General features: G+C 45.5%; 1 protein-coding gene across 1 annotated transcript in view; it reads left to right on the forward strand.

Annotated features, from left to right (window-relative positions):
• Positions 1–11401: 11401 nt before the first annotated feature.
• slc1a5 (solute carrier family 1 member 5) overlaps positions 11402–25733 on the forward strand; it is a 36507-nt gene continuing 22175 nt past the window's right edge. Inside the window, exon 1 of the mRNA XM_048522616.2 lies at positions 11402–12205. Coding sequence (XP_048378573.1) covers positions 11622–12205 — 584 coding nt within the window. The 5' untranslated portion in view covers positions 11402–11621. The remainder of the gene's footprint in view (positions 12206–25733) is intronic.

Below are 25733 nucleotides of genomic sequence, written 5' to 3' on the forward strand. Positions count from 1 at the left end.
AGGATACTGTGAAACTTGAAAGGGTTCAGAAAAGATTTACAAGCATGTTGCCAGGGCTGGAGGGTTTGAGCTACAGAGGGAGGCTGAATAGCCTGGGGCTATTTTCCCTGGAGCATCGGGGGCTGAGGGGTGACCTTATAGAGGTTTATAAAATCATTAGGGGCATCGATAGGGTGAATAGCCAAGGTCTTTTCCACAGGGTGAGGGAGTCCAAAACTAGAGGGGCATAGGTTTAAGGTGAGAGGGGAAAGATTTAAAAGGGACCTGAGGGGCAACATTTTCACACAGAGGGTGATGCATGTATGGAATGAGCTGCCAGAGGAAGTGGTGGAGGCTGATACAATTACAGCATTTAAAAGGCATCTGGATGGGGACATGAATAGGAAGGGGTTAGAGGGATATGGGACAAATGCTGGAAAACGGGACTAGATTAATTTAAGATATTTGCCTGGCATGGATGAGTTGGACTGAAAGGTCTGTTTCTGTGCTGTGCAACTCTATGGTTAACAGGTCACAGATCAAACTTTAGAAGTGAGACTCGAACTGATATTTTTCCACCTTCCTGCATCTTCACTCTATGACTGAGGCAATGCTAAGGCTGCCTGTAGACATGATAGAGTACAGGGTGAGACCATTTGGCCCAGCATGCCTCTGCTGGCTCTTTGAAAGGACTAAGCTATTGCGTTTCAACTGCCCTGACTTGGCTGAACCCACCAAGTTTCGATGTGAAATGGAATCAGGAGCCAACATTCCCTGTGCGACAGGCGAAGCACCTTGGCACCGCCAAAAAAATATAGCCCGGGGTGAGCAACTAGTTTGTTGTCAAAATATCATGAGCAAAATAGCAGATAAATAGGGAAAGACCAAGGTGAAATATAGTGAAATGAAGAAGAAAAAGAAGCTGGACAAACTCCGAAGGTCAGGCAGCATCTCTGGAGAGAAAACAGAGTTAATGTTTCAGGTCATTGACTTCTCCTCAGAACTTGGACATGCGTTTGTTGTCAGTGTGACTTCACAAGCTGATTATCCCGCTTGCCAAATGCAGTAATAGCATTTCGGAAGCAGTTTACTGGCTGCAAAGAGTTTTAGAATATTCTGGGCAGAGATTGCGTTAATGCTCCGGATCAGTAGAATTCCCGTGCCTCGTTAGTTACCAGTTAGAAATCTCACACAATGGTTGACTGGTGACACGAAAGTTGTAAGCAGCACAGACATCAAAACAAAGAAACTGTTGAAAGAATCTGTGGAATGTTTTGCATTAGTGAGTTCTTTCCAAACTGAATAAACATTGGAAGCTGTTCAGGAGGATCTGGACAAGGGTTTGCATACATCCTTAGGGATAGTCCTGAATCCAAACAGGCAACACCGCTCTACATAATCTCTTCCTTCTCTTCAAAGCCAGAGCTGCACTTCAGCACAGTCTGGGGTGTGGCTCTGGATGAGTCAGAAAGAATGTAAATCCCAATCAGTGATCCTTTTGCTGTGTTTCTTGATAATGCTCAGGATAATGGTGTCTTTCTCCAGGACTACTTGCGAAGGGACACATTAAAGCTTGGGGCAGCAGCCACCAAGATGCAATGGGGAAAGGCCACTGTCTAAGATCTTTCTGCCAACATATAACAGAGATCTATTCAGCTATCGGATCTTCCCGGTGCCTCAAATACATGTAAATAGTACTCTGCATAATTAAGAAATGCCTTTGGGTTTGTTGTAACTGCAGAGAACTTAAAATCCCAATGTCTGTTTATTCTCAATAAGCAAAGACTGTACAGAACAGAACTGCTTTAGTCACTGTGTATGTACATAAAGATTTCTTCTACGAATAAAGAATATTTTTGCAATTAAAAAAGAACTACAGTTTGACTGCATTCTCCCTAACCTAAAAAGCGGGATGCACACCATGGTCGAATAGCCCAATTCAAGTTTATTACCAACTTCAAGTGAAAGGCATGGTAGCTTTCACTCAGGGATTCCTAGCACAGTCTCCTATCAGCCCAGACTCTGCTAAGGTCCTGTCCTTATATAAGGGGTTAGCAGTTGAATAGTGGGCTGCACGCCAGATCCCTTGACTCTTTCTGCCCTCTGGGTGTGCTGTTGTCCCTCATGGACTGAGGCAGAGGCAGATACTACGGGAAGATTAAAGTGACTGGCACAGTTATTGCTGTCAGTGCAGATAGCATGTTGCCCTGTGCGAGTGAGTAGGCAGTACAATGGGCACGCAGGCTGTGTATTGTTGGGCCTTGGGGTGGGTAACAGCAAGTGAAGGAAGGTGTACCAGGTGGTAGTGAGAGTGGGAGAGTAAGAGCTTTGGTGTTAGGTCGAGAGGTGGAGTCTTTTACAAAATTCATTCACAGAATGTGGGTGCTGCTGGCTCGGCAGCATTTACTGCCCATCCCTAATTACCCAGAGGGCAGTGTAAGAGTCAACCACATTGCTGTGGGTCTGGAGTCACACGTAGGCCAGACCAGGTAAGGATGGCAGTTTCCCCCAGTAAAGGATCAAACTCTCCTATGCCTTTTACCCACACTGTCTCCATAAGAATGCTGCCAGGAATCAGAAACTTACCAATCTCTCTCCCGAACATATTCAAAGACTGAACTTCCACAGATCTCTGTGGTAGATAATTCCTAAGGATCACAACCTCTGCTCATTTCTGTCTGAGATGGCATACTCCTTATTTTTAAATTGTGCCCTGGGATCTGGACTTCCTAACCAGGGGAAAGCTATACCTGCATCTATTTTTACATGTCTTGCAAGTTTCAATGAGATTTTGGAGATTGGAAAGAGGTCAGCCAGATGGACCTCATAGAAAGTTGGCTCAGTGGTTAGCACTGCTGCTCCCAGTGACAGGAATCTGGGTTCAATTCCAACCTCAGGCAACTGTCTGCATGGGTTTCGGATGTGACCAAGATGAATTTTTCCTGCCAATCCTGGGTTGTCAGAACATTACCTGGGTCTCTGGATTAACAGTGCACCAAAATACCACTAGGCCATTGTCTCCCTGTAGCAGCGTAGTGGGCAGCTGGTACCCTGGCAGATTGGAGCAGGTCATTGATCTTCTTTGTACAGTGCTGGGCATTCCTCCTGAAGGTGCTACTGCACTGAATTAAGCAGTAACCTCAGACCAGGCTGGCATGGTCAGATGCCAATGTTGACATTTCTCCTCATCCAGCAGGGCCTCTAGGTTCCCTACTCCCAAAATGCAATGTCCCTCTTTCCAACATGCGGGGCAACTGCCAGGAATAATGCAGGGCAACTCTGTACCAGTGGGGCTTGTCTGGGCACACAACAGGCTTTTAAAGATGGCACAGCCACACGGGATGCCAGTGAACTTTGATATATCCACAGAGTGGTGAGTTGTTCTGGGAGTGATACACAGTAAGGTGGTACTGGAATGAGACGTAGTGGTGATTAGCGAGTTAATTAGGCGAATCTGGTAAGATACGGTGGGAAAACTCATCAGTCTTCACAGTGAAAATTCCTTCAACAACCTCAGTGCAGCTCAGACTTAGCGAAAAAAAACAAGACGTTTCATCAGACTTTCTTTTCCTCCGTTCATAATATTTGTGTTTTGTCTGTTCCTCTTCTGGGAGATACTTAAAGGTTTAAGTTGTGTACTTTATCAATTTGTTCTTGTTGAAATTCTGCAAATTACAATAAATAGCCATTTTTCCTGTTACTGATGAAATCCTGGTATGGAGAGATAGTAGGAACTGCAGATGCTGGAGAATCTGAGAAACCAGGTGTGGATGAAGATAGCAGGCCAAGCAGCATCAGAGGAGCAGGAAAGCTGATGTTTCGGGCCTAGGCCCTTCTTCAGAAAAAATGATACTTTATAGAGGTTTGTAAAATCATGAGGGGCATGGATAGGGTGAATAGCCAAGGTCTTTTCCACAGGGTGGGGGATTCCAAAACTAGAGGGGCATAGGTTTAAGGTGGGAGGAGAAAGATTTGAAAGGGACCTGAGGGGCAACTTTTTCACACAGAGGGTGGTGCGTGTATGGAACGAGCTGTCAGAGGAGGTGGTGGAGGCTGGTACAATTACAGCATTTAAAAGGCATCTGGATAGGTATGTGAATAGGAAGGGTTTAAAGGGAAATGAACCAAATGGGACTAGATTTACAATAGGTACACAATGACTCTGCACAGACAGTTGCCAGAGTCTGGAATTGAACCCTAGTCCCTGGCACTACAAGTCAGCAGTGCTAACCACTGATCTCCTGTGTCTGCTCAGATTGATTAAATGTTCCCACCACTTATGATTTGAGAGGCTGCTTTTTATTATTCTCCACTTGCAAAGATTTTCCGCGATCAATGGCCAGCCTGCTTGTCGCTTGCTACGCAACCTATCTTACTGAGTATAGAGTCTGTTTCCATTTCCCGAGTATAATTAACAAAGCATTGTTATCTCTGCTTTATTACTCAGTGATCTGGAAACAACACTGTTCAAGGCCTGTCTGAATGAATTCTGTGTTCACCATTTGCAAATATCCATTTAGACAGTGAGATAAGAGATTGCGGGCAAAATATGTATAATCTTGAATTGTGCAGGAGCTTGGTTAAACTCTACTTAGAGTGCTGCGTGGAGTCTGGCTTCTACTTCAGGAATGATGTTACTTCCATAGATGCAGTGCGACAAAGGTTTGATAGATTTGTCTCCAAGTGACAGACTGCTCTACAAAATGATATTGTGCAAACTGAGTCTGTATTCTCTACAGTTTTGAAGAAAGAGAAGTGGTCTCTGAAATGACTCTGCAGAGGCTGCTATCCTGTCACCAGGTCAATTTATTGTCACCAAGTTATTTACAGGTGCATAGTACATAACACTGATGTAGCTAGTACAGAGCTGGTTCTGAGAGTGAGCAGGACTTCTGACACTCCTGTTTAAATCTGTCAGGCAGAACTCTCTGATGGGACCAGAATAACAGTCTCGCTGAGGGAACTCATATTCATGAAATCCTACAGTGTGTAAGCAGGCCATTTGGCCCATCAAATCCACACTAACCCTCAAAATGCATCCGAACCAGACCCACCCCCCTAACCCTACATATCCCATGGCTTGTCCATCTACCCTGGGCACTGTTGGGAATTTAGCATGGCCAATCCACCTAATCTACACATCTTTTGACTGTGGGGGGAAACCAGAGCACCCGGAGGAAAGCCACACTGACAGTTGCCTGAGGTTGGAGTTAAACACATTGGGAAGCAGCAGTGTTAACTACTGAGCCACTGTGTCACCTTTCAATGAAGTCCATCTGGCTGACCTCATTCCAATCTCTAAAATCTCATTGAAATTTACAAAACATGTAAAGGAGTAGACAAGATAGATGCAGGGATGGCTTTCCCCTGGTTAGGAAGTCCAGATCCCGCGGCACAATTTAAAAATAATAAGTATGCCATCTCAGACAGAAATGAGTAGAGGTTGTGATCCTTAGGAATTATCTACCACAGAGATCTGTGGAAGTTCAGTCTTTGAATGTGTTCGGGAGAGAGGTTGATAAATTACTGATTCCTGGCAGCATTCTTATGGAGACAGTGTGGGTAAAAGGCATGGGAGAGTTTGATCCTTTACTGGGGGAAACTGCCATCCTTACCTGGTCTGGGCCCACACATGGCTCCAGACCCACAGCAACACTGTTGACTCTCAACTGCCCTCTGGGCAATTAGAGATGCACAATAAAAGCTGCCCTAGCCAGTGACATTAACATCCAATGAATGAATAAACACAAAAAGGTCAGTCATTGGTTATATATTAAATGATGGAACAAGTTCAATGGGCTAAATGGCCTATTGCTGTGGCTGCTGGAAATCTGAAAAACTATCAGAAAATGGTGGAAGGTCAGATGGCATGTGTGAAGAGAGGAAATAGTTTTTCCTTTTTTTTTAAGTGATGTTGATTGAAGGGTAAATACGGGCCAGACATAGCACAGTGCAACCATTTACACCCCCTTTCGGGTTACACGGTAGCTCAGTGGTTAGTACTGCTTTCTCATAGCGCCAGGGACCCATAGGCGATTCCAGCCATGGGTGACTGTCTGTGTGGAGTTTGCACAATGCCTCTGGGTGCTCCGGTTTCCTCCTCCAGTCCAAAGATATGCAGGTGAGATAGATTAGCCAAGGGAAATGCAGGGTTACACTGGGTCTGGATTGGGATGGGCTGAATGGCCTGCTTCCATGCTGTAGGGATTCTATGATTCAACTGAAAAGGGAGAAAGTTGGTTTGACATCTCACCTGGGAGGCGGTGCCTCTGACAACACTCTCTCAGTAGTGCATGGGGTTATCAAACCTGATTCAGATTCCAGGTAGGGGAAAGGGAAGACCTGCATTTTTATATTGACTTTCACAACCGTGTGACATCTCAAAGTCTTTTACAGCTACTCAAGACTTTAAAAGACCAATCGCTGTTGGAGGAAAGAAAGTCTCCAATTTTGTGCACTGAGATCCCACAAGTAGCAATGAGACCATCTGTTCTAGTGATGTTGTACGCAGGATAAATATTGGTGGGTACCAGACAAGTAGGATTCAAAAACATGGGGCTGTGTGGGGAGCTGGGATAAGTTGGTTTATTTTCTTCAAGAATTGATGGTCAATGCAGAAAGGAAGGTAGTTGGGAGTTCATGCAAGTCTAAGCAATTTGTTTTTCAATTTGTTTCAGAGTGGATACATGAAATCTCTCATTTACTTTATGTGGTGTCTTTTCTAGGTTGGCCACTAGGAGTGAATGGCCTGGACCAATTTCTTCCTCTCAACCGCATGAAGCACTCAGTCAAACAGGAGGGGGGATAGCAGTGGAAACAGTGGTGCAAACTCAGTGGGCCAGATGGCCTTTTTCCACAATGTAGGGGGTTAAAATATCCATATGCATTTTTATAAACATCAAAAGATATTGTTGCTCCATGTGCCTGAATGAAGAAATGATCTGCTAAACCAACATTGGCCTACTGTTTCAGCTAAATTCCATTTATGTTAAATTTTTAATGTTTTGGACTCAGATCTGTTGCATCAGTTCACGAAAACCGTGACCCAAATCTTGAGTATGTCAAGGTGTGAGGCAACTAACAGGTGTCAGCATTCCTGTGGTAAACACGGATATCAGCAAATTGAACAGGATCTCTCAGTCTCCTCCCCCTACTGACACAAAGAACGGACTGCACAGTAAACATGTCAAAAACATTATAAAGTTCCCGGAATGCTATCCTTTTCTGACGTTACTTATTTCTTATTCAGGGTCATAGGAACAAGTGTGCAAGAGAAGACCATTCAGCCCCTTCAGTCTGTTCCGCCATTCTGAAACTTTGTTTAACCTAGTGACTCTGAAGGAATGATAATATATTTCTAAGTCCAGATGGTGAGTGGATTAGAGGGGAATTTACGGAGGATGGTGTTCCCAAGTATTTGCTGCTCTTCAGCTAGTAGAGGTTGTGGATATGGAAGGCGCAGTTAAAGGAGGCTTGAAAAATCGATGCCGTTCATCTTGTCTAGGGCACGGAGTGCAATTATCAGCAAATATCCACACTTCTGACTTGATGGTGAAAGAAGAGAGACATTGATGAAGCAGCTGAAGGCAGTTGGGCATAGGACATCCCCCAACCAAGGAATTCCTGTGGAGATGAAACTGACAGAGTGGAGAATGACAACCCCCATTTTGTTTAAATCATGGCTTGTTGCTGATATAGAGTCATACAGCACAGAAACAGACCTTTGATTCGACTAGTCCATGCCAAACAATCCCAAACTAACCTAGTCCCACCTGCCTGCTCATGGCCCATATCCCTCCAAACCTTTCCTACTCATGTCCTTACCTAAGTGTCTTTTAAACATTGTAACTGCACCTGCATCCACCACTTCTTCAGGAAGTGTACCACCCTCTGTGTAATACATTTGTTCGTCATATTCTTAAAATCTTTCTCCTGTCCCCTTACAAATGTGCCTCCCAGTCTTGAAATCCCCCACCCTAGAGAAAAGACATCTACTATCAGCTCTACCCATACCCCTCACGATTTTATATACTTCTATAAAGGTCGCCTTGCAACTTCCTGTGCTCCAGGGCTACCTGTCCTCTTAAGGACTCTTCAAAAATCTGGAAGATTTACTTATTGCATGCTAATGGATCTTAGCAGCCACAGTGAGGCCTGTGCCTTGGAGATGGAACTTCTTGCTGTAGTGCACTGACTCTGGAATGGCCTCCTCTCTCACAGGCATGACACTCAGTATTTGTGGCTGGACATTCTGTGTGCAACACAACCATCTTCCTCTGTGCTAAGGATGACTCCAACCAGTGTAATGTCCTTCTGGTTCCCATCGCCAGGGCTCCTTGGAGGAGGTCCAAATGATTCATCTACTTGGCACTGCCACCTGCTGATAGATGCTAATGCTTCAGCTTGCCTTTTGCACCAAATTGCAGGGCTCGCCCATCATTGAAGATGAGGACATTTCGGCAGTTTCCTGCTCCTGTTCAGTGTTTAAACATCCAGTAAACATTGCAACTGAATGCGGCAGGACTGCAGAGCACTGATCTGGCTGTGGGATCACTTAGTTCTATATCACATGCTACTTCTGCTGTTTGTCAAGCAAGGTGTCTCAGAGTCAGAGTCATACAGCACAGAAGCAGGCCCTTTGGTCCAACCAGTCCATACTGACCATAATCCCAAACAAAATAAGTCCCACCTGTCTGCTCTTGGTCCAGATCCCTTCGAACCTTTCCTGCTCATGTCCTTATCCAAATGCCTTTTAAACATTGTAATGGTACCTACATCCACCCTGTTGATGTTTTGAGTAGATACTATTTTTCAGAGGCTTTGGCATGCTCCCCTGTATGTTTCATTTGAATACAAGTCTGCTGCTTCTGACAGCTGGCAGCTCATGGATACCCAGTTTTGAGCTTTTAAATCTGGTCTGAAACCACAGATCCATGAGCTTGCCATGCCCCTAGCCAGAACAGTCATAACAGTGGCATTCAACCAACAGGTGGACAATTTACTGTGTCCTGTGCACAATGTCAGGATGTATCCATCCCAGCCAAATCTCACCAAGGGGGTGAAAGGTGTTATTGACAGTGTTATCAAACTGTTATTGCTCAATTGTAGCCAGTTCACTGACGCTCAGTTTGCATTCTATGATGCCACTCAACTCTTGTAATAAAAACAAAATATTATGGATGCTGGAAATTTAAAAACAGAAACAAAAAAGTGCTGGAAAAACACAGCAGGTCTGACAGCATTTGTGGAGAGTGGGACAGAGTTAATATTTTGAGTCAGTATCAATAATTTGTGAAACTCCTGACCTCATTGCAGCCTGAGGACGGATAAAAGAGCTGAACACTAAAAGTGAGCATGGCCATCCCCAACATCAACACCATAGTAGACTGAGTGCGGCGCCAAGAAACTAAAGTCATTGAGAATCAGGAGGCAAACTCTCTGCTGGTTAGAGTCAGACCTGGCACATAACAAGATGGTTGTGGGTGTTGGAGGTCAGTCAGCTCAGTTCCAGGACATCTCTGCAGGGTTTCCTCAAGATGGTGTCCAAGGCCCGTCCATCTTCATCTACTTCATCAATGTCTTTCCCTCCATTGTCAGGTCAGACGTGGGGATGTTCACTGATGATTGCAAAATGTTCAGCACCATTCACAACTCCTCAGATAATGAAGCATTCTGTGTTCAAATGCAACAAGCTCTGGACAATATCCAGGCTTGGGCTGACAAGTGGAAAGTTACATTCACACCACACAAATGACAGGCAGTTACCATCACCAACAAATAAGAACCTAAGTATCAGCCATTGATAGTTAGCAGCATTAGTGTCATTGAATCCCTCACTATCAACATACTGGGGATTATCATTGACCAGAACTGAACTGGATTACCCACACAACTAGTGTGGCTACAGGAGCAAGTCAAATGGTAGGATTCATGCAACATGTATCTCACCGCCTGACTCCCCAAAGTCAACCATCGACAGGGCACAGGTCAGGAGTGCGATGGAATACTTCCCATTTGCCTGGATGGGTGCAGCTCCAACAGCACTCAAGAAGCTCGACACCATCCAGGACGAAACAGCCGCTGCTTCACTGGCACCACATCCATTACCTTCACCTTGCTTTTCCCCTATTAGAGTGGAAGCAGAGTGTGCCAGCTGCAAGATGCACTGCAGCAACTTACCTAACTGACACCAACTTCTAAATTCACAGCCTGGGCAGCCTAGAAAGAAGAGGGCAGCAGGTGCATGGGAACACTGCCCTCTGCAAGGCCCTGTCCAAAACCACTCTCAAAGAACAAAAAACCAGTTCAGCACAAACAGGCCCTTTGGCCCACTAAGCCTGTACTGACACGTAAAGTCTTTCTAAACTAAAAAAGACCCCTCTAATCCCTGCCTATTCAAATATCTGTCAAAGTGCTGCTTAAATGTTGCTATTGCATCTGCTTTTACCACTTCCTCTGCATTCCAGGCACTTACCATGCTTTTGCTAAAAAAAACTTACTTTTCGGCTCAGGGCTTAGCACTGCTGCCTGACAGCCCCAGGGACCCAGATTCAATCCCACCCTCAGGTGACTGTCTGTGTGGAGTTAGCACATTCTCTCTGTGTCTGCATGGGTTCCCTCTGGGTGCTCCGGTTTCCTCCCACAGTCCAAGGATGTGCAGGCTACGGTGGATTGGTCATGCTAAATTACCCCATGGTGTCCAGGGATGTTTGGGTTAGACATGGGGAGGCAGTGCGGACCTGTTGGGCCGAATGGCCTATTTTCGCCCTACAGGTATTCTGTGATTCATTTGTGAGGAAGGGTCTCGACCCGAAACATCAGCTTTCCTGCTCGGCCTGCTGTGTTCATCCAGCTCTATACCTTGTTATCGATGATTCAATGATCTCCTTTAAAACTTCCCCACTTTTACGTTAAACCCTAGGAAAAAGATACTACGGCCTCACTTTTGTAAACTTATCATTATCCTGACTTCGAAAATATATTACCGACCCTTCAGTGTGACTGGATCAACACCTGGAACTCCCTCCCCTAATAATATTTTGGGTGTCTCAACATTAGATGGTCTGTAGCAATTCAAGAAGACAATTCGCTATATATAAAAAAAACAAAAGAATTGCGGATGCTGTAAATCAGGAACTAAAACAAAGTTGCTGGAAATGCTCGGCAATTCTAGCACCATCTGTGAAGGAGAAAACAGAGTTAACGTTTCGGGTCCGGTGATCCTTCCTCAGATTCGCCTTCACCGTTTCAAGAGACAATTACAGATGGGCAACAAAATGCTGGTCTAATCAGCAGAGGGCCACATTCTACAAATGAATTTGAAAAAAAAACTGTCCTTCCCTCCTCCCTCTTTGCTTGCTCCTGCCCAGCAGGGGGACCGTTGTGTGTACAGCGAGGGATTGGCTGTTACACTTCCGTTCTCATCATGATTCAACGGGCTCGCCCCCGCCCTTGAAATGTACACCTCGTGGGTCAAGCGGAACGAGTCAGTTTCAAACACATTCCCCCCGCTCGATTTCTACCTCGCGTGGATTTCACAAGAGAAACGAGTGCGCAAGGCAAGCCGAAGGTTTCAAGAGGTATATTTATTATTTGTATCAACTACCCGTGATAGGAGAGAAAACGCGGATTAGGAGGGAATTATGGCTTCATTGAGTGACGATCGTTCGAAGGGGATTTTAAACGGGGATATCTACCTGGACGAGAAAGCTGCGAACGGCAACAAGCTATCAGACGATGGCAACAATGTAGCGAGCAGCGGCGACTGTGAGTCGTTCCGAAAGCCTGAGGCCGCCGGCCAGATGAGAAAAATCAAGAGTTGCATCAGCTCCAACCTGCTGGTGATCCTGACCGTGATCGGGGTGATCACCGGGGTGGCGATCGGCCTGTCGGTGAGGAACCTCCACCTCAGCAGGGTCCAGATCATCTACTTCTCCTTCCCAGGGGAGCTGTTGCTGCGGCTGCTGAAGATGATCATCATCCCGCTGGTGGTGTGCAGCTTAGTGTCCGGAGCTGCCAGCCTCGACCCCCGAGCCCTGGGCAAGTTAGGAGGCTGGGCGATGCTTTTCTTCTTCCTGACCACCCTTATCGCCTCGGCGATCGGAGTGACCATGGCTTTTATCGTCAAGCCCGGGGTCGGCGCTGACGCCAGCCCCGATCTGCTGGGTTTGGAAGATGCCCTGCCGGAGCCTAAAGAGATCACAGACTCCTTTCTGGATCTTATAAGGTATATGTAACACCCTCCTCTCTCTCTCTCTCTCTCACACACACACACACACACACACACACACACACACACTCTCTCTATCACACACACACACACACACTCCTTTTTAAACAAAATCCGGACCCAGCTCGGATTAAAATGGTTACATAGTTGAGGTGAAATTGAACGCACCCATTCAATTTCAGGTCAACCATGTAACCATTACTTTCAGCAAAGCTTTTAAATTTTTTTGCAATTCTGTCGAGCTGTGGGGGAGGGACAATTGATTTGCTGAAGAGTTGAATTCGTTTGATTTAATTTGTCACTGTTTTGGAATTTCTCACCAATGTTTTTCACAGTTTTGGTAGTCCCGTTTTCAAAGCTGCTCAGCCTGTATAGGAGTCACTGTGGGTGACTTCTTTCCGTAATCGCTGTCTGATGCAATCTGCCACGTGGTTGCAGAGACGAGCGTTGGCTATGTGGTTGTTAAGGAGAGTGAGGTGGCCCAGTTAATGGCATCGTGTAAGGGCCAATTCGTTGAAAATGCTTGCTGATCAGTCTCACGCACCCCCCCCCCCCCCCCACCACAACTCACCCCAACCCTCAGACGCCTTCTAACATCCCCTAACTCGTTTTTATTTCCTGATTGCAACAACAACTTCAGAATTGTTACAAATGCTGTGGGGGCATTGTAAAAGGTGCTAGATATCCCAATGGGTTAGCTAGGTGGGCTGAGGTTACTATGAAATTCTGTCCTCCCCAGCCTGACCCTCATGTGAAACCACCATCAGGGAGTCGCACAGCACGGAAACCGACCCTTCCGACGGTTTGCACCTATCTGACCTAGTCCCATTTGCCAGCATTTGGCCCACATTCCTCTAAAGCCCTTCCTATTCATAAACCCATCCAGATGCCTTTCAAATGTTGTAATTGTACCCACCCCTCTCTCTAGCCTCTGGGTCTGTAATGACTTTGCTTGTTTTCTTTTGACCTTCCTTATTTCCTTCAGAAGGATGAGGAAGAATCTGAGAGAATTGTATACATTTCTCACTGGGCCAGACAAACTAGATGCAGGAAGGGAGTTTCCCCTGGTAGGTGGGTATCTGGAACTAAGGGTTACAGTCTCAGACTATGGGGTAGATCATTTAGGAGTGTGGTGTGGAAAAATTACTTCATTCAAACAATAGTGAACCTGTGGAATTCTTTACCACAGAAGGCTGTGGAGGTTGAGCCGTAGAGTTGTAAAGCATGGAAATGGAAAAAAGACCCTTTGGTCCAACTTGTCCATGTCAGCCAGATATCCCATACAAATCTAGTCCTATTTACCAGCTCTGGTCCATATCCCTCTAGATCATTCCTATCCCTGTACCCATCCAAATGCCTTTTAAATGTTGTAACTGTACCAGCCTCCACCACCTCCTCCAGCAGCTCATTCCATACACACACCACCCTCTGTGTGAAAAAGTTGCCCCTCAGGCCCCTTTCAAATCTTTCCCCTCTCACCATAAACCTGTGCCCCTCTCGTTTTGGACTCCCCTACGCTGGGGAAAAGACCTTGGCTAATCACCCTATCCATGCCCCCCATGATTTTATAAACTTCCATAAAGTCACCCCTCAGCATCCTACACTCCAAGGAAAATAGCCCCAGCCTATTCAGCCTCTCCCTATAATCGCTAAATATATTCAGTAATCAGAGATAGTAGGTACTGCAGATGCTGGAGAATCTGCACCCCCTTCCCCTCTCCCATTTCCGAAGAAGGGTCTAGGCCTGAAACATCAGCTTTCCTGCTCCTCTAATGCTGCTTGGCCGCTGTGTTGATTCAATAATCAGATTTTTTTTAGATTTTAAAGTCATCGAAGCAAACTGGAGAATCAGTGGGAAAGTGGCTTTGAGAGAGAGAGGACATCCAGTGATCATGTTGAATGAAGTAACAGGATTGAAGGACTGAATGGCCTACTTTTGCCTAAATTTATGTGATTTAGGAGCAGGCATAGCCATTCAATGAGATAATCTGGTTGTAAATGCAACTCCGCACTTTATTTGTGTTCAGGGAATGTGGACGTCGCCTGGGGTATTTAATGCCCATCTCCATTTGCCTCTGGAGAAGTTGTGGTGAGCAATCTTCTCAAACCACCCACTGTGTTCAAAGGCAGTTCCACAATTCAAGCCCAGGATCAGTGACAAAGTTCCAAGTCAGGTTTTTGCCTAGCCCAGATAACATATCAGAGGGTTAGAGTGAATTCAATGGGCTGAATGAGCCTACTTCCACACTGTAGGGATTCTACAATTTTGATTACACTTTTCACCCCCTTGTTTATCAAGAATATAACCACCTCAGCCCTTAAAAGAACTATTCAAAGTCTGCTTCCAACACTGGAGGAGGAAGAGTGTTCCAAAGACTCTTGACCCTCAGAGAGAATATTTTTCTTTGTCTCTGCCTCAGATGGTGATCTCTCCTTTGAAACAATGACCCCTTGTACTCTCAGTACCTGATCTGCTTTTCCATGTAACTGCAGATTCTGGTTTCGCCAGCATTCTGGCTGTATGTTCCAGACCAATACAACTCTTTACTCGGTGCTATTTTTCTTTTGGTTAATCGGAAGATGTATTTTTCAACAAAGTGTTTTTTTTGTCTTTGTTATTTCTTCATAAAGTAATGTGGGCTTGGTGAAATCAACTTAAGGGCAAATTGTGTGACCATTTGGATTACTTGCCTCTTAAGTCACCAGGTTCTGGTTTTCATTTCTTGCTGCTTAGTTCAGGCTGACAAAAATGCAGGCTGACATTCTAACGCAGCGTTGAGGGGTCACTGTACTGGTGTGGGGTTCACTGCTTAGATATAGACACTAAACTGAGGCCTCAACTACTTTTTTGAGTGGATGTGAAAAGATGACATGGCTCTGAGTTGGAAGGAGAGTTAATCTGGGAGTCCTTAAGCAATATTTATCCCTCAATTGACAGCGCACACCACAAAGAAAATCTGCTCATTGCTGCTTGTGGGATCTTGCTGTGTACAAACTAGCTGCTCAGTTCTCTCCACTTCAAGGAGTGCTTCGTTGATGTGTGCAGTAGACCTTAGAACAGTACAGCACAGTACAGGCCCTTCGGCCCACAATGTTGTGCTGAATTATTATCCTACTAAGATCAATCTACCCTGCATACCCTACATTTCGCTATTATTCCTGTGCCTATCCAAGAGTCACTTAAAAATCACTAAAGTGTCTTGCTCCAATATCACTGCTGGCAGCACATTCCACATGCCCACCACTCTCTGTGTGAAGAACCTACCTCTGAGATCTCCCCTATACCTTCCTCCAATAGCCTTAAAATTATGCCCCTTCATAGTAGTCATTTCCGCCCTCGACAAAAGTGTCTGACTATTCACTCTATTGATGCCTCTCATGATCTTGTAAACCTCTATCAAGTCACCTCCCATCTTTCTTTGCTCCAGTGAAAAAAGCCCTAACTCCCTCAACCTTTCCCCATAAGACCTGCCCTCCAGTCCAGGCAGTATCCTGGTAAATCTCCCCTGCACCCTCTCTAAATCTTCCACATCTTTCCTATAATGAGGTGACCAGAACGGAACATGGTATTCCAAGCGTGTTTTCACACACCTAGTGGCGAGGAGTAGCACTCCTGTAAATGCCAGCCAATTTTTTTTAAAGCATGAGAGTTGATTGTGAAGGAACAACCTTTCTGTTAGCTTAAACAAAACCAGAGACGGCTGGGAAACATCAGTAGCACAATTGAAAGAGTTCTGGAAAAGGGTCACTGGAGTCGAAAGGTCACCTCTGCTTTCTTGCCACAGATGTTGTTAGACCTGCTGAGTTTCTCCAGCAGTTTCTGTTTTCCAGCATCTACAGTTCTTCAGTTTGTCTCCCTGATAACTGCTTTGGTTTAGTCAATGTCAGTCCAGTTTGAGCTGGTGGTGTGGAGAGGGGGTGCTGCCTGTGAATATGACTGAAGTCAGGAGCTCCTGTCATTGTCATATCTTTCTTTTAAATGATCAGCACTGGGAAAGACAGCCTCACAACAGCCTGTTGTTGGTGTCCAAACTCGCTCACAACTGCTTGGAAACTGGTGTCCCCGGGCTACAGAGGGAACAGTTGTAGGCTGTTCTGGCTCGTGTATCCTGTCCCCTGATCCTTCTTGAACAGTGTAAGCATTTGCAAGAGGACCCGGTTGAAATGTTAAAAAGCATGGAGAACACTAAGCCCTGTGTAAGAGGCCACACTGGCCAAAAAAACAAACTTAATCGCCTTAATCTGGATGGGAGGCGATGGCCTAGTGGTAATACCAGAGACCTGGGTAATGTCCCTGGGATCTGGATTTGAATTCCTCTCAGATGGTGGAATTTGATTCCAAAACACAAATCCGGAATTAAGAATCTAAAGATGACCATGAATCCACTGTTAATTGTCAGAAAACCCCATCTGGTTCACTAATACCCTTTAGGGAAGGAATCTGCCATCCTTACCTGATCTGGCCTACATGTCACTCCAGACCCACCATAATGTGTTCGACTCTTAGCTGCCCTCTGGGCAATTAGGGTTGGGTAATAAATGCTGCCCTAGCCAGTGACACCCTCATCCTGTGAATGAATAAAAAAAAATCCCACTTTCCAGCTCTTGGTAGATCATAATACTTCCCCATAACTCTTGAGTCCCTTCCTAAGTAAAACACTATCTATCTCAGCTTTGAATATATTCATAACCTAGCCTCCACAGCCCTGTGTAGTAAAGAATTGCACAGATGTGTCATCCTCTGAGAGATAACTTATTTGTTGAGATGACTCAGTTAGTAGTGTAACCTGTTTGCTGGCAGCCTAACCTACCTAGCCTGCATATCCCTGGGCACTACGGCCAATCCATCCTAACCTGCACATCTTTGGACTCTGGGAGCACCCAGAAGAAACCCACACAGAAATAGGGAGAATGGGCAAACTCCACACAGACAGTCACCTGAGGGTGGAATTGAACCCAGGTTCCTGGCCCTGTGAGGCAGCAGTGCTAACCACTGAGCTGCCATACGACCCCTTCATCAGTTGGTGAAGGATGGTACTGGAACTGATCTTTAGGCAGTCTAACATTTACTTGCAGAACCACCACAAAACAAGTATGCATCTCTTAACTCAACACAGACAATCAAGAAATTTCTCTTTATATTGGTGAAATGAAATCTCAATAAATGCTTTACTCTAAATGCAAAGAATGTCTTACTTAATCTATGGAAAATCTTCCAAATCCCCCAGGGTCAACTGTAGGATGAGATATTAAAATGATACCGAATGAAGGTAGCCCATTCAGCCCATTGTGCTGAGCTGGTTCACAGCCCTGCAAACCCCACTCTGTTGTACATTACACCAAGATCATGAGATAATTGGAACTGCTGATCCTGGAGAATCCGAGATAACAAGGTGTGGAGCTGGATGAACACAGCAGGCCAAGCAGCATCTTAGGAGCTGGAAAGCTGACGTTTCGGGCCTAGACCCTTTATCGGAAATGGGGGAGGGGAAGAGGGTTCTGAAATAAATAGGGAGAGAGGGGGAGGTGGATCGAAGATGGATAGAGGAGAAGATTACAAGAGAGTTGCGGTGGGAGAGACATCCCCTGAGGTTTGTCCAGAGGGAGGAGGGTAACTTCTTCAGGTTAGAAGAGGCTTCGCAGTGAGGTTAAAATTGTATCAGAGATAATAGGAACTGCAGATGCTGGAATGCAGATGCTCAGATTTTCCAGCATCTGCAATTCCTATTATCTCTGATACAATGTTAACCTCACTGTGAAGCCTCTTCCAGGGATGCCTAACCTGAAGGAGTTACCCTCCTCTGGACAAACCTTAGGGGATCTCTCTCCCACTGCAACTCTCTTGTAATCTTCTCCTCTATCCATCAACGATCCGCCTCCCCCTCTCTCCCTATTTATTCTAAATCCCCCTTCTCCTCCCCCATTTCTGAAGAAGGGTCTAGGCCCGAAACGTCAGCCTTCCTGCTCCAAAGATGCTGCCTGGCCTGCTGTGTTCATCCAGCTCCACACCTTGTTAACCAAGGTCATGAGCTCTGTTTGTTCACATGTAAGTTGCCAACTTTGATTGTGCTTGTTGGTGTAGGTTTCATTGTCTGGCCAACCACTCTGTCCCAACAATTAACCACCCAATCTATTTGTTGTTACAGTTACCAGTTGGAAAGCCTTGCAGCTCTGCATTTCCTGATTGAGAAAAGGTTGTTTGATGAAGTGATTCAAGCTCTGTATTTTTTAGCATAGGTAAATTGGAAGTTTTTAGTCAAAAAACAGCATACACTTCTGTACCTCCTCAAATTTCTTCCTGGGGCTTTGCTTGTAGCAGTAGCCAGTAGATTAAACTTAAATTCCTAAGGACACCATAGCCAACTTAATGGTAGCCCTTAAATATTATGCTGTAATATTAGAAGTTTTGGATGACCGTTTGTTTCTGGCCTGTTGTGCCGCTCCCCTTTTGGTTAGATTAAATGTCAAGCAAAGATGCATAAAAAGGATTACTATCAGTTGTCACAGAGACAGTAGGAACTGCCGATGCTGGAGAATCTGAGATAACAAGGCGTAGAGCTGGATGAACACAGCAGGCCAAGCAGCATCAGAGGAGCAGGAAGGCTGACGTTTCGGGTCGAGACTCTTCTTCAGAAGATTTCCCTTTGATATCAGTTGTGATCTGTTTGAACCAACTCTACCTTTCAATGGGCTGAAAGGTCTGCTATGGCTCACCAGGCTAGGTGCCAATCATGACTGCACTCCATGAAGATAGAATGGACATTTCCCCTTTAGGGCCATTGAGAACAAGGGGTCAAATTTTAGGCTAAGGGATAGCAGATTTCGAACAGAGATGAGGAGAAATTACATCTTTGGGATTCACTATTGCAGAGTGTGGTAGACACTGAATAAAATTAAGGAGGAGATGGACAGATTATCGATTCGTAATCAGTTAAAGGATTATGGGAGGTGAGCAGGAAAGTGGAGTTGAAGCTGCAATGAGATAAACCACGATCATATTGATGATTAGATTAGATTAGATTCCCTGCAGTGTGGAAACAGGCCCCTCGACCCAGCAAGTCCACACCACTCCTCGGAGCATCCCACCCAGACCCATCCCCCTATAACTCACACACCCCTGAACACTACGGGCAATTTAACACGGCCAATCCACCTAGCCTGCACATCTTTGGACCGTGGGAGTAAACCGGAGCACCCGGAGGAAACCCACGCAGACACGGGGAGAACGACCAAACGTTGCATGGACAGTCGCCCGAGGCTGGAATCGAACCCGGGTCCCTGGCGCTGTGAGGCTGCAGTGCTAACCACTGAGCCACTGTGCCGCCCCAGATGTAGAGGTGCCAGTGTTGGACTCGGGTGGATAAAGTCAGAAGTCACACAACACCAGGTGAAGCTAAAGGAGCAGCACTCCAAAAGCGTGTGATTGCAATATGGTTGCATTGAATGGCAGAGCAGGCTCAGGGGGCTGAATAGCCTACTCCTGCTCCTAGTTCTGTGAAGACTTTTGTGTTGTCTTGAGGGTGTGGACATTTGCCATAAAGATGAATTTCTGACACCTTCAGCAGGATCTGATTCTGTTGATGTGGATTAAGAACAATTAACCAGTGAAAACTGATAAAGATTATATATTAAAATTTGGCCAACAGCTCTTTTTATCTGTCATAAAAAGGAGCGTTAATACATTTCAGTACTTTAAGCAGCAGTTTACAGAGAAATAAAAACTTTATTAACTTTATTAACCGATTTTTGTCTCGGAGCACTTAAATCAGCTACCCCTTCTAGGGCACCTTGATTTCAACCATCAGAAGCTGCTGTTCTGCTCTCACACAGCTCTGTACTGCTAAGGTTGAAGTGGTTCCCACATTTTGGTTTCACGTTCCTGTATTAACCCCTATGTACACCACCTACTTTCTGAATTGGCTGTTTGACCAAGTTAATATTTGGAACTAAACTAACATTTCCTTAACTGATAGCCTGCAGGTGCAATAGACAAGTTCCAAAAGCTGTTGCGTTCTTGAGGTTCTGGCAGCTGTTTTTGGGCCAGTTTGACTCTCGAAAGTTGATTGCAGAAGGAGGATGTTCAGCCCGCTGAATCCACAATGGTGAAGTTGGGAGCAAATGGTGCCAACTTTAACCCCTTGCAGACTCTCCATCCCGGAGGGGAAGAATCACTTCATATTCCTCACAGCTTAACCATTAGTTGGTGCAATGGATTGTAGCGCAAGTGTCACACCTATACTCCAAGGATTGTATCAGTTCCAGGAGGCAGGTCACCACCATCTCGAGGCCAATACACACTGGCCCAGTCCATGAACCTCATAAACAATTGTTTACAATTGTGAGTGGCTTGGAGGGGAACTTGCAGGTGATGGTGTTCCTATGGGATGTACTGCCTGTCTCCTTCTAAATGGTAGAGGTCATGGGTTTGGAAGAAAGAGCCTTGGGTGAGCTGCTGCATTGCATCTTGTAGATGGTACACACTTAAGCTACTGAGCGTCAGTGGTGGGGGGAATAAATGTTGAAGGTGGTGGATGTTGTACCAATCGATGTTGCTTTGCCCTGAATGGTGTTGAGCTTCTCAAATATTGAGCTGCGCCCAACCAGGAAAATGAACCCACTTCCTCCACTCTTTGAGGACGTGCAAACCAAATCCTTATGTTGAAAAAATTTCTCTTTCCCTTCCCTCTGGCTCTTCCACCAATTTTGCTGGGTTATTCTGCATATTTCCCCTCCTTTCTTTGGGAGGACAATGATGTGTTCAACATTAATGCACACTGGAATCTTCTCTTACATCCCTCAGGCAAGGGATGTTCTCTGAGATAACAAGGTGCGGAGCTGGATGAACACAGCAGGCCAAGCATCATCAGAGGAGCAGGAAAGCTGACGTTTCCGGCCTGGGCCCTTCTTCAGAAATGGGGGAGGGGAAGGGATTCTGAAATAAATAGAGAGAGAGGGAGGCAGATGGAAGATGGATAAAGGAGCAGATCGGTGGAGAGGAGATAAACAGGTCAAAGAGGCGGGGATGGAGCCAGTAAAGGTGAGTGTACGGGGGTAGTTAGGGTGGGGATAGATCAGTCCAGGAAGGCCAGGATGGACATGTCGTGCAAGGTGTTGGGGGATGGGGGTGGTGGTTGAAATGGGTTCTGGGCTGGGATGTGCAGTTGTTTGTCGCAAACCGAGCATAGGTATCAATAGTATGTGGACTTCACAAGCTTCAAAATCTCCCCTCCCTCCGACCACATCCCAACACCAGCCCGGCTTGTCCCTTCCTCCCACCTCTTCCCTCCTCCCACCACAAGCCCCACCCCCACCTCCTAAGCACTAGCCTCATTCTGCCCCCTTGACCTGTCTGTGCTCTCTGGATTGACCTATCTCCTCCCTACCTCCCCACCTACGCTCACCTTTACTGGCTCCATCCCTGCCTCTTTGACCCGTCTGTCTCCTCTTCCACCTATCTTCTCCTCTATCCATCTTCAATCCACTTCCCCCTCTCTCCCTATTGATTTCAGAACCCTCTTCCCCTCCCCCATTTCTGATGAAGGGTCTAGGCCTGAAACGTCAGCTTTCCTGCTCCTCTGATGCTGCTTGGCCTGTTGTGTTCATCCAGCTCTACACCTTGTTATCCCAGTCTTCAGCCAGATAGCTTTTTTTAAATGCATTCATGGGATGAGGGTTAGAGCTTTAATTGCACAGAGGGCAGTTAAGAGTCAACCACATTGCTGTGGGTCTGGAGTCATACGTAGGGCCGACCAGGTAAGGATGACAGTTTCCTTCCCTAAAGGAAACAAGTGAGCCGGATGGATTTTCTTGACAATGGATTCGTGGTCATCGTTAGACTTCTAATTCTAGAGTTTTATTTGAATTCAAATTCCACCATCTGTTGTGGCAGGATTCAAACCCAGGTGCCAGATCTATTACTTGGGGTCTCTTGATTTGCAGTCCAGTGATAATATCATTAGGCTACCACCCGTCCTACAGAAAGGGTGCCCTGTGACATTTTTGCATCTCCGTGAGAGGGCAGCTGGTACATTGGCTTAATATGCCACCTGATAGACATCTGACTGTGCAGTCCCCACTCAGCACTGCCAGCTGATACCATGTGCGCAGGGTGGCAACTGGGGAAGGGTCCAAATGACCACATTTGTGAGCATGAAATGTGTGTTTGCATTTGTCTTAGTCTGCACCCATGGGGGTGTCTGTCCCTGTGTTGTCCCTGTGCGTCCATGTCTCTACATAAAAAAAAACTGATTTCTGAATCATTCTGATGTTGCTGGAATAATATCACACCTGCCACTGTGACACAGATGAAATGTTCATTCCACAAATAGCGAGAAATTCTAAGAAATGTTTTGTAATATAATCCGCATCTGATTTTCGATACTGTGACAACACTCAGATTGGGACACTAAAGGCCTCAGAGTAACCATGATGTGTTATAGCGATTGTGACCTGAATCTGTGACACAATAAACAACTCCTTAGCTGCTTTGCTCCACTCCTTGTGATGCTTCGAAATGGAACAATGGAATTTTATTTCAGAACCCCAGCCTTTGACCTTGGTTAGGTGCCTGTCTGCTCAACAGGACCTTGCCATCCAAAAGTGATCTTTGGCAGAAATCACAGATGTTTGAGACCAGGAAACCTGTCAATTGAGTCCCCGCTAACATGTTTTTAGCCAGGCCTGACTTTGCATCCTTCAATAGGTCAATGGTATGCAATAGAGTAGATTTAAGGTACAACAGGATGGTTGCCTTTTTGAAATTGGGAAATCAATCTGATGGCTATCAACAATTTACTAAAGGAATTGTTATTACACTAAGTTACACCAGCTCTGAAGAAGAGTCATAAGGGACTTGGTAACTCTCTCTCCACAGATGCTGTCAGACCTGCTGGGTTTCTCTAGCATTCTCACAACCCATTTTGTGTTTGAAAGGAAAACGTATCAGAAATGGAGAGAGAAATGTTTATTCAAGGAATATATTATTCCCAGGCATCAAGCTGCGATTTCACAAGTTTGACTGAGGAATGTACGAGAGGGAGGAATTTCTTTAGTGGAATGTGAAGCCATCGTAAGGGGAGAGGTGCATGAAAGTGTTTGACCATTGAGGGGTTTAGCCCCATGCTGTGGTGGAGAAGCCGTAGCTTCTTTGTGAAGAGCTGATCAAAAGGAGATTTAATAAAGCCTCCAAAATTATGAGCGGGGTGGGGAGGAGCAGAGACCAGATAGAGTAGTTGGGCAGAAACTGTTCCCATTGGTCAAAGACTCACTACTACGAACCAAACGTCACAGATATTAGAAAACTGACAGAACATTTGAAGGTTACGTGAGAGATTCTGTGAACTGTTGACATCCAGCAGCGTGGCATTTAGAGGAAAGCATTTATTAAGGCACAAGGAAGGGAATCTAGAAGGTGGAGTATCAATGCATATTCTTGTTGAGCATAAAGCAGGTCTGTGGTTGTAAAGATAATTACAGATAGCAAGCAGCTGAATCATTCTCATTACGGAAGCTCATCAGTTGGAGCATGAGGAACAATATATTTTCATTACAAGTTGCCAACACTCCATGAATTAAAGATTAAAGCTACCACACATGGAAATTGCTGTAGGTGACACCTGAGACAACAAAAGCTTTTTCATTCTGTGTGTGATATTGACAGCATAAACATTCAGTTTATTGCTCGGTGCTGTGTTTATAATCTACATAAGCCTCCTCTCACTCTATTTGTTCATACTGTACCTTTCCAGCCTTGGCTCTGGCCTGTGCTTCCCCTGTTAGAATCCTGGAGCAGCCTTTCAATTCTTCTCACAATCTGATTAGGGACCAGTAATCTTTAAAATAGACAAAGCATGAGACACTGACTTCCTGGGGAAATAAAGCATGATGATTCCACAACTATGAACAGAGAACAGAAATATTCACAATCCAGCATTAGCACGGAAATACAAGCTACAGTACACTGTACACCGTATTTCTAACACCCAGAATTGAGATCGGCAACCATGAGTTATACAAACAAAATGTTAAGTTGCTATTGTCCTGCCAGACTATGTGGTTACTCTCTCATTACTGAGACAGAGATGACTGATGGTGGCCTAACCTGAAGTCACCACATTTCATAAGAAAGGAGAGGTTGAGAAGGAAGGTCCCTCATGGTAACCTCAGCCAGTGTGGGCATTAACCCCATCATGTTGGCATTACTCCTTTGCAGTCGGGCTGTCCAGCTAACAGAGCTGACTGACCCCTTAACCAGGGGTAACTGATGGTGATCAACCAATCCCCACACACACAGTACGACTCTAAAGACATGGTGGATCATCAAATCTCATTGTAATGAATGAACTTCATAAGGGATTACAATTGTAAAGGAGCAGCTGACCTTACCCGGTCTGGCCTGCATGTGACTCCAGACCCACAGCCAATGGGGTTGACTCCAAACTGCCTTTGGGCAATTAGGGATGAGCAATAAATGCTGGCCTAGTCAGTGTCACCCTCATCCTGAGAATGAATATGAAGAAAAATAATTCTTCTTTTGCTGATCTAGCCATAAACTCTATTTTGAGGGGCTCTGTTATGGACTACCTTCACAGCTGTTCCTGTTCTAATTGATTCCTTCCTTCTCTGGATCTCCGCTTCCCCTGGTCTCCAGAAACTCTGCTTCCTCACAGGAAAAGCTCTAATGTTCCACAAATTGCGATGTTTCTTCCCTGGAGCAGCACGGTGGCTCAGTGGTTAGCACTGCTGCCTCACAGTGCCAGGGATCCAGGTCCAGTTTTAGCCTCGGGCGACTGACAGTGTGGAGTTTGCACATTCTCCCCGTGTCTGTCTGAGTTCCCACCGGGTGCTCTGGTTTCCTCCCACTGTACAAAGATGTACAGGTTACGGTGGATTGGCTGTGCTAAATTGTTCCATGGCATCCAGGGATGTGCAGGCTAGATGGATTAGAAATGGGAAATGCAGAGTTATTGGATTGGTGGGTCTATAAACAGGAGATTCTCCCTCAGTTATTCACTTTTGTATGAATCATCTGTGTTTCTTTTCATTAGTTAGGTTGTTATTTTTAATCAATACTGATCCAATAGGCTAAAGGACCTTTCAGTCTATGACTCCCACGCATGAATCATTAAGATTTGTTCTGTAGATGCTGAGGGCTAGTGGAAGTTACCAGAACTGGGATTGACTGATTTCTGTTGGCTACTAGGGAAATCAGCATGGGCAGTTGTATGGCATTGAGAGAGAGAGAGAGAGAAAAAGAGAGCAGCCACAATCTTGCTGAATGGCCTCCTGTGTAGCCCAAACCCAGTCACTGCTATGCAGAAGTGGGCCAGTGTGTTTGTGCCAACCACACAGCCCATGCCAATCTGTCACTTGTTACATCTGCAATGGGCGAAGGTATGTAGGGTTCTAATGCTTTCCTGGCAGCCCTGATGTAGCTTGCCACCTTGTTCCGAGGAGCACCTCGAGAGGCAAGGCTGTGATGGTGCAAGAAATGTGTAGGTTGCCTCTCATTACCAGTTTCTCCTTG

This window comes from Stegostoma tigrinum, chromosome 39, assembly GCF_030684315.1.
Source record: "Stegostoma tigrinum isolate sSteTig4 chromosome 39, sSteTig4.hap1, whole genome shotgun sequence".
Classification (NCBI taxonomy): Eukaryota; Metazoa; Chordata; class Chondrichthyes; order Orectolobiformes; family Stegostomatidae; genus Stegostoma; species Stegostoma tigrinum.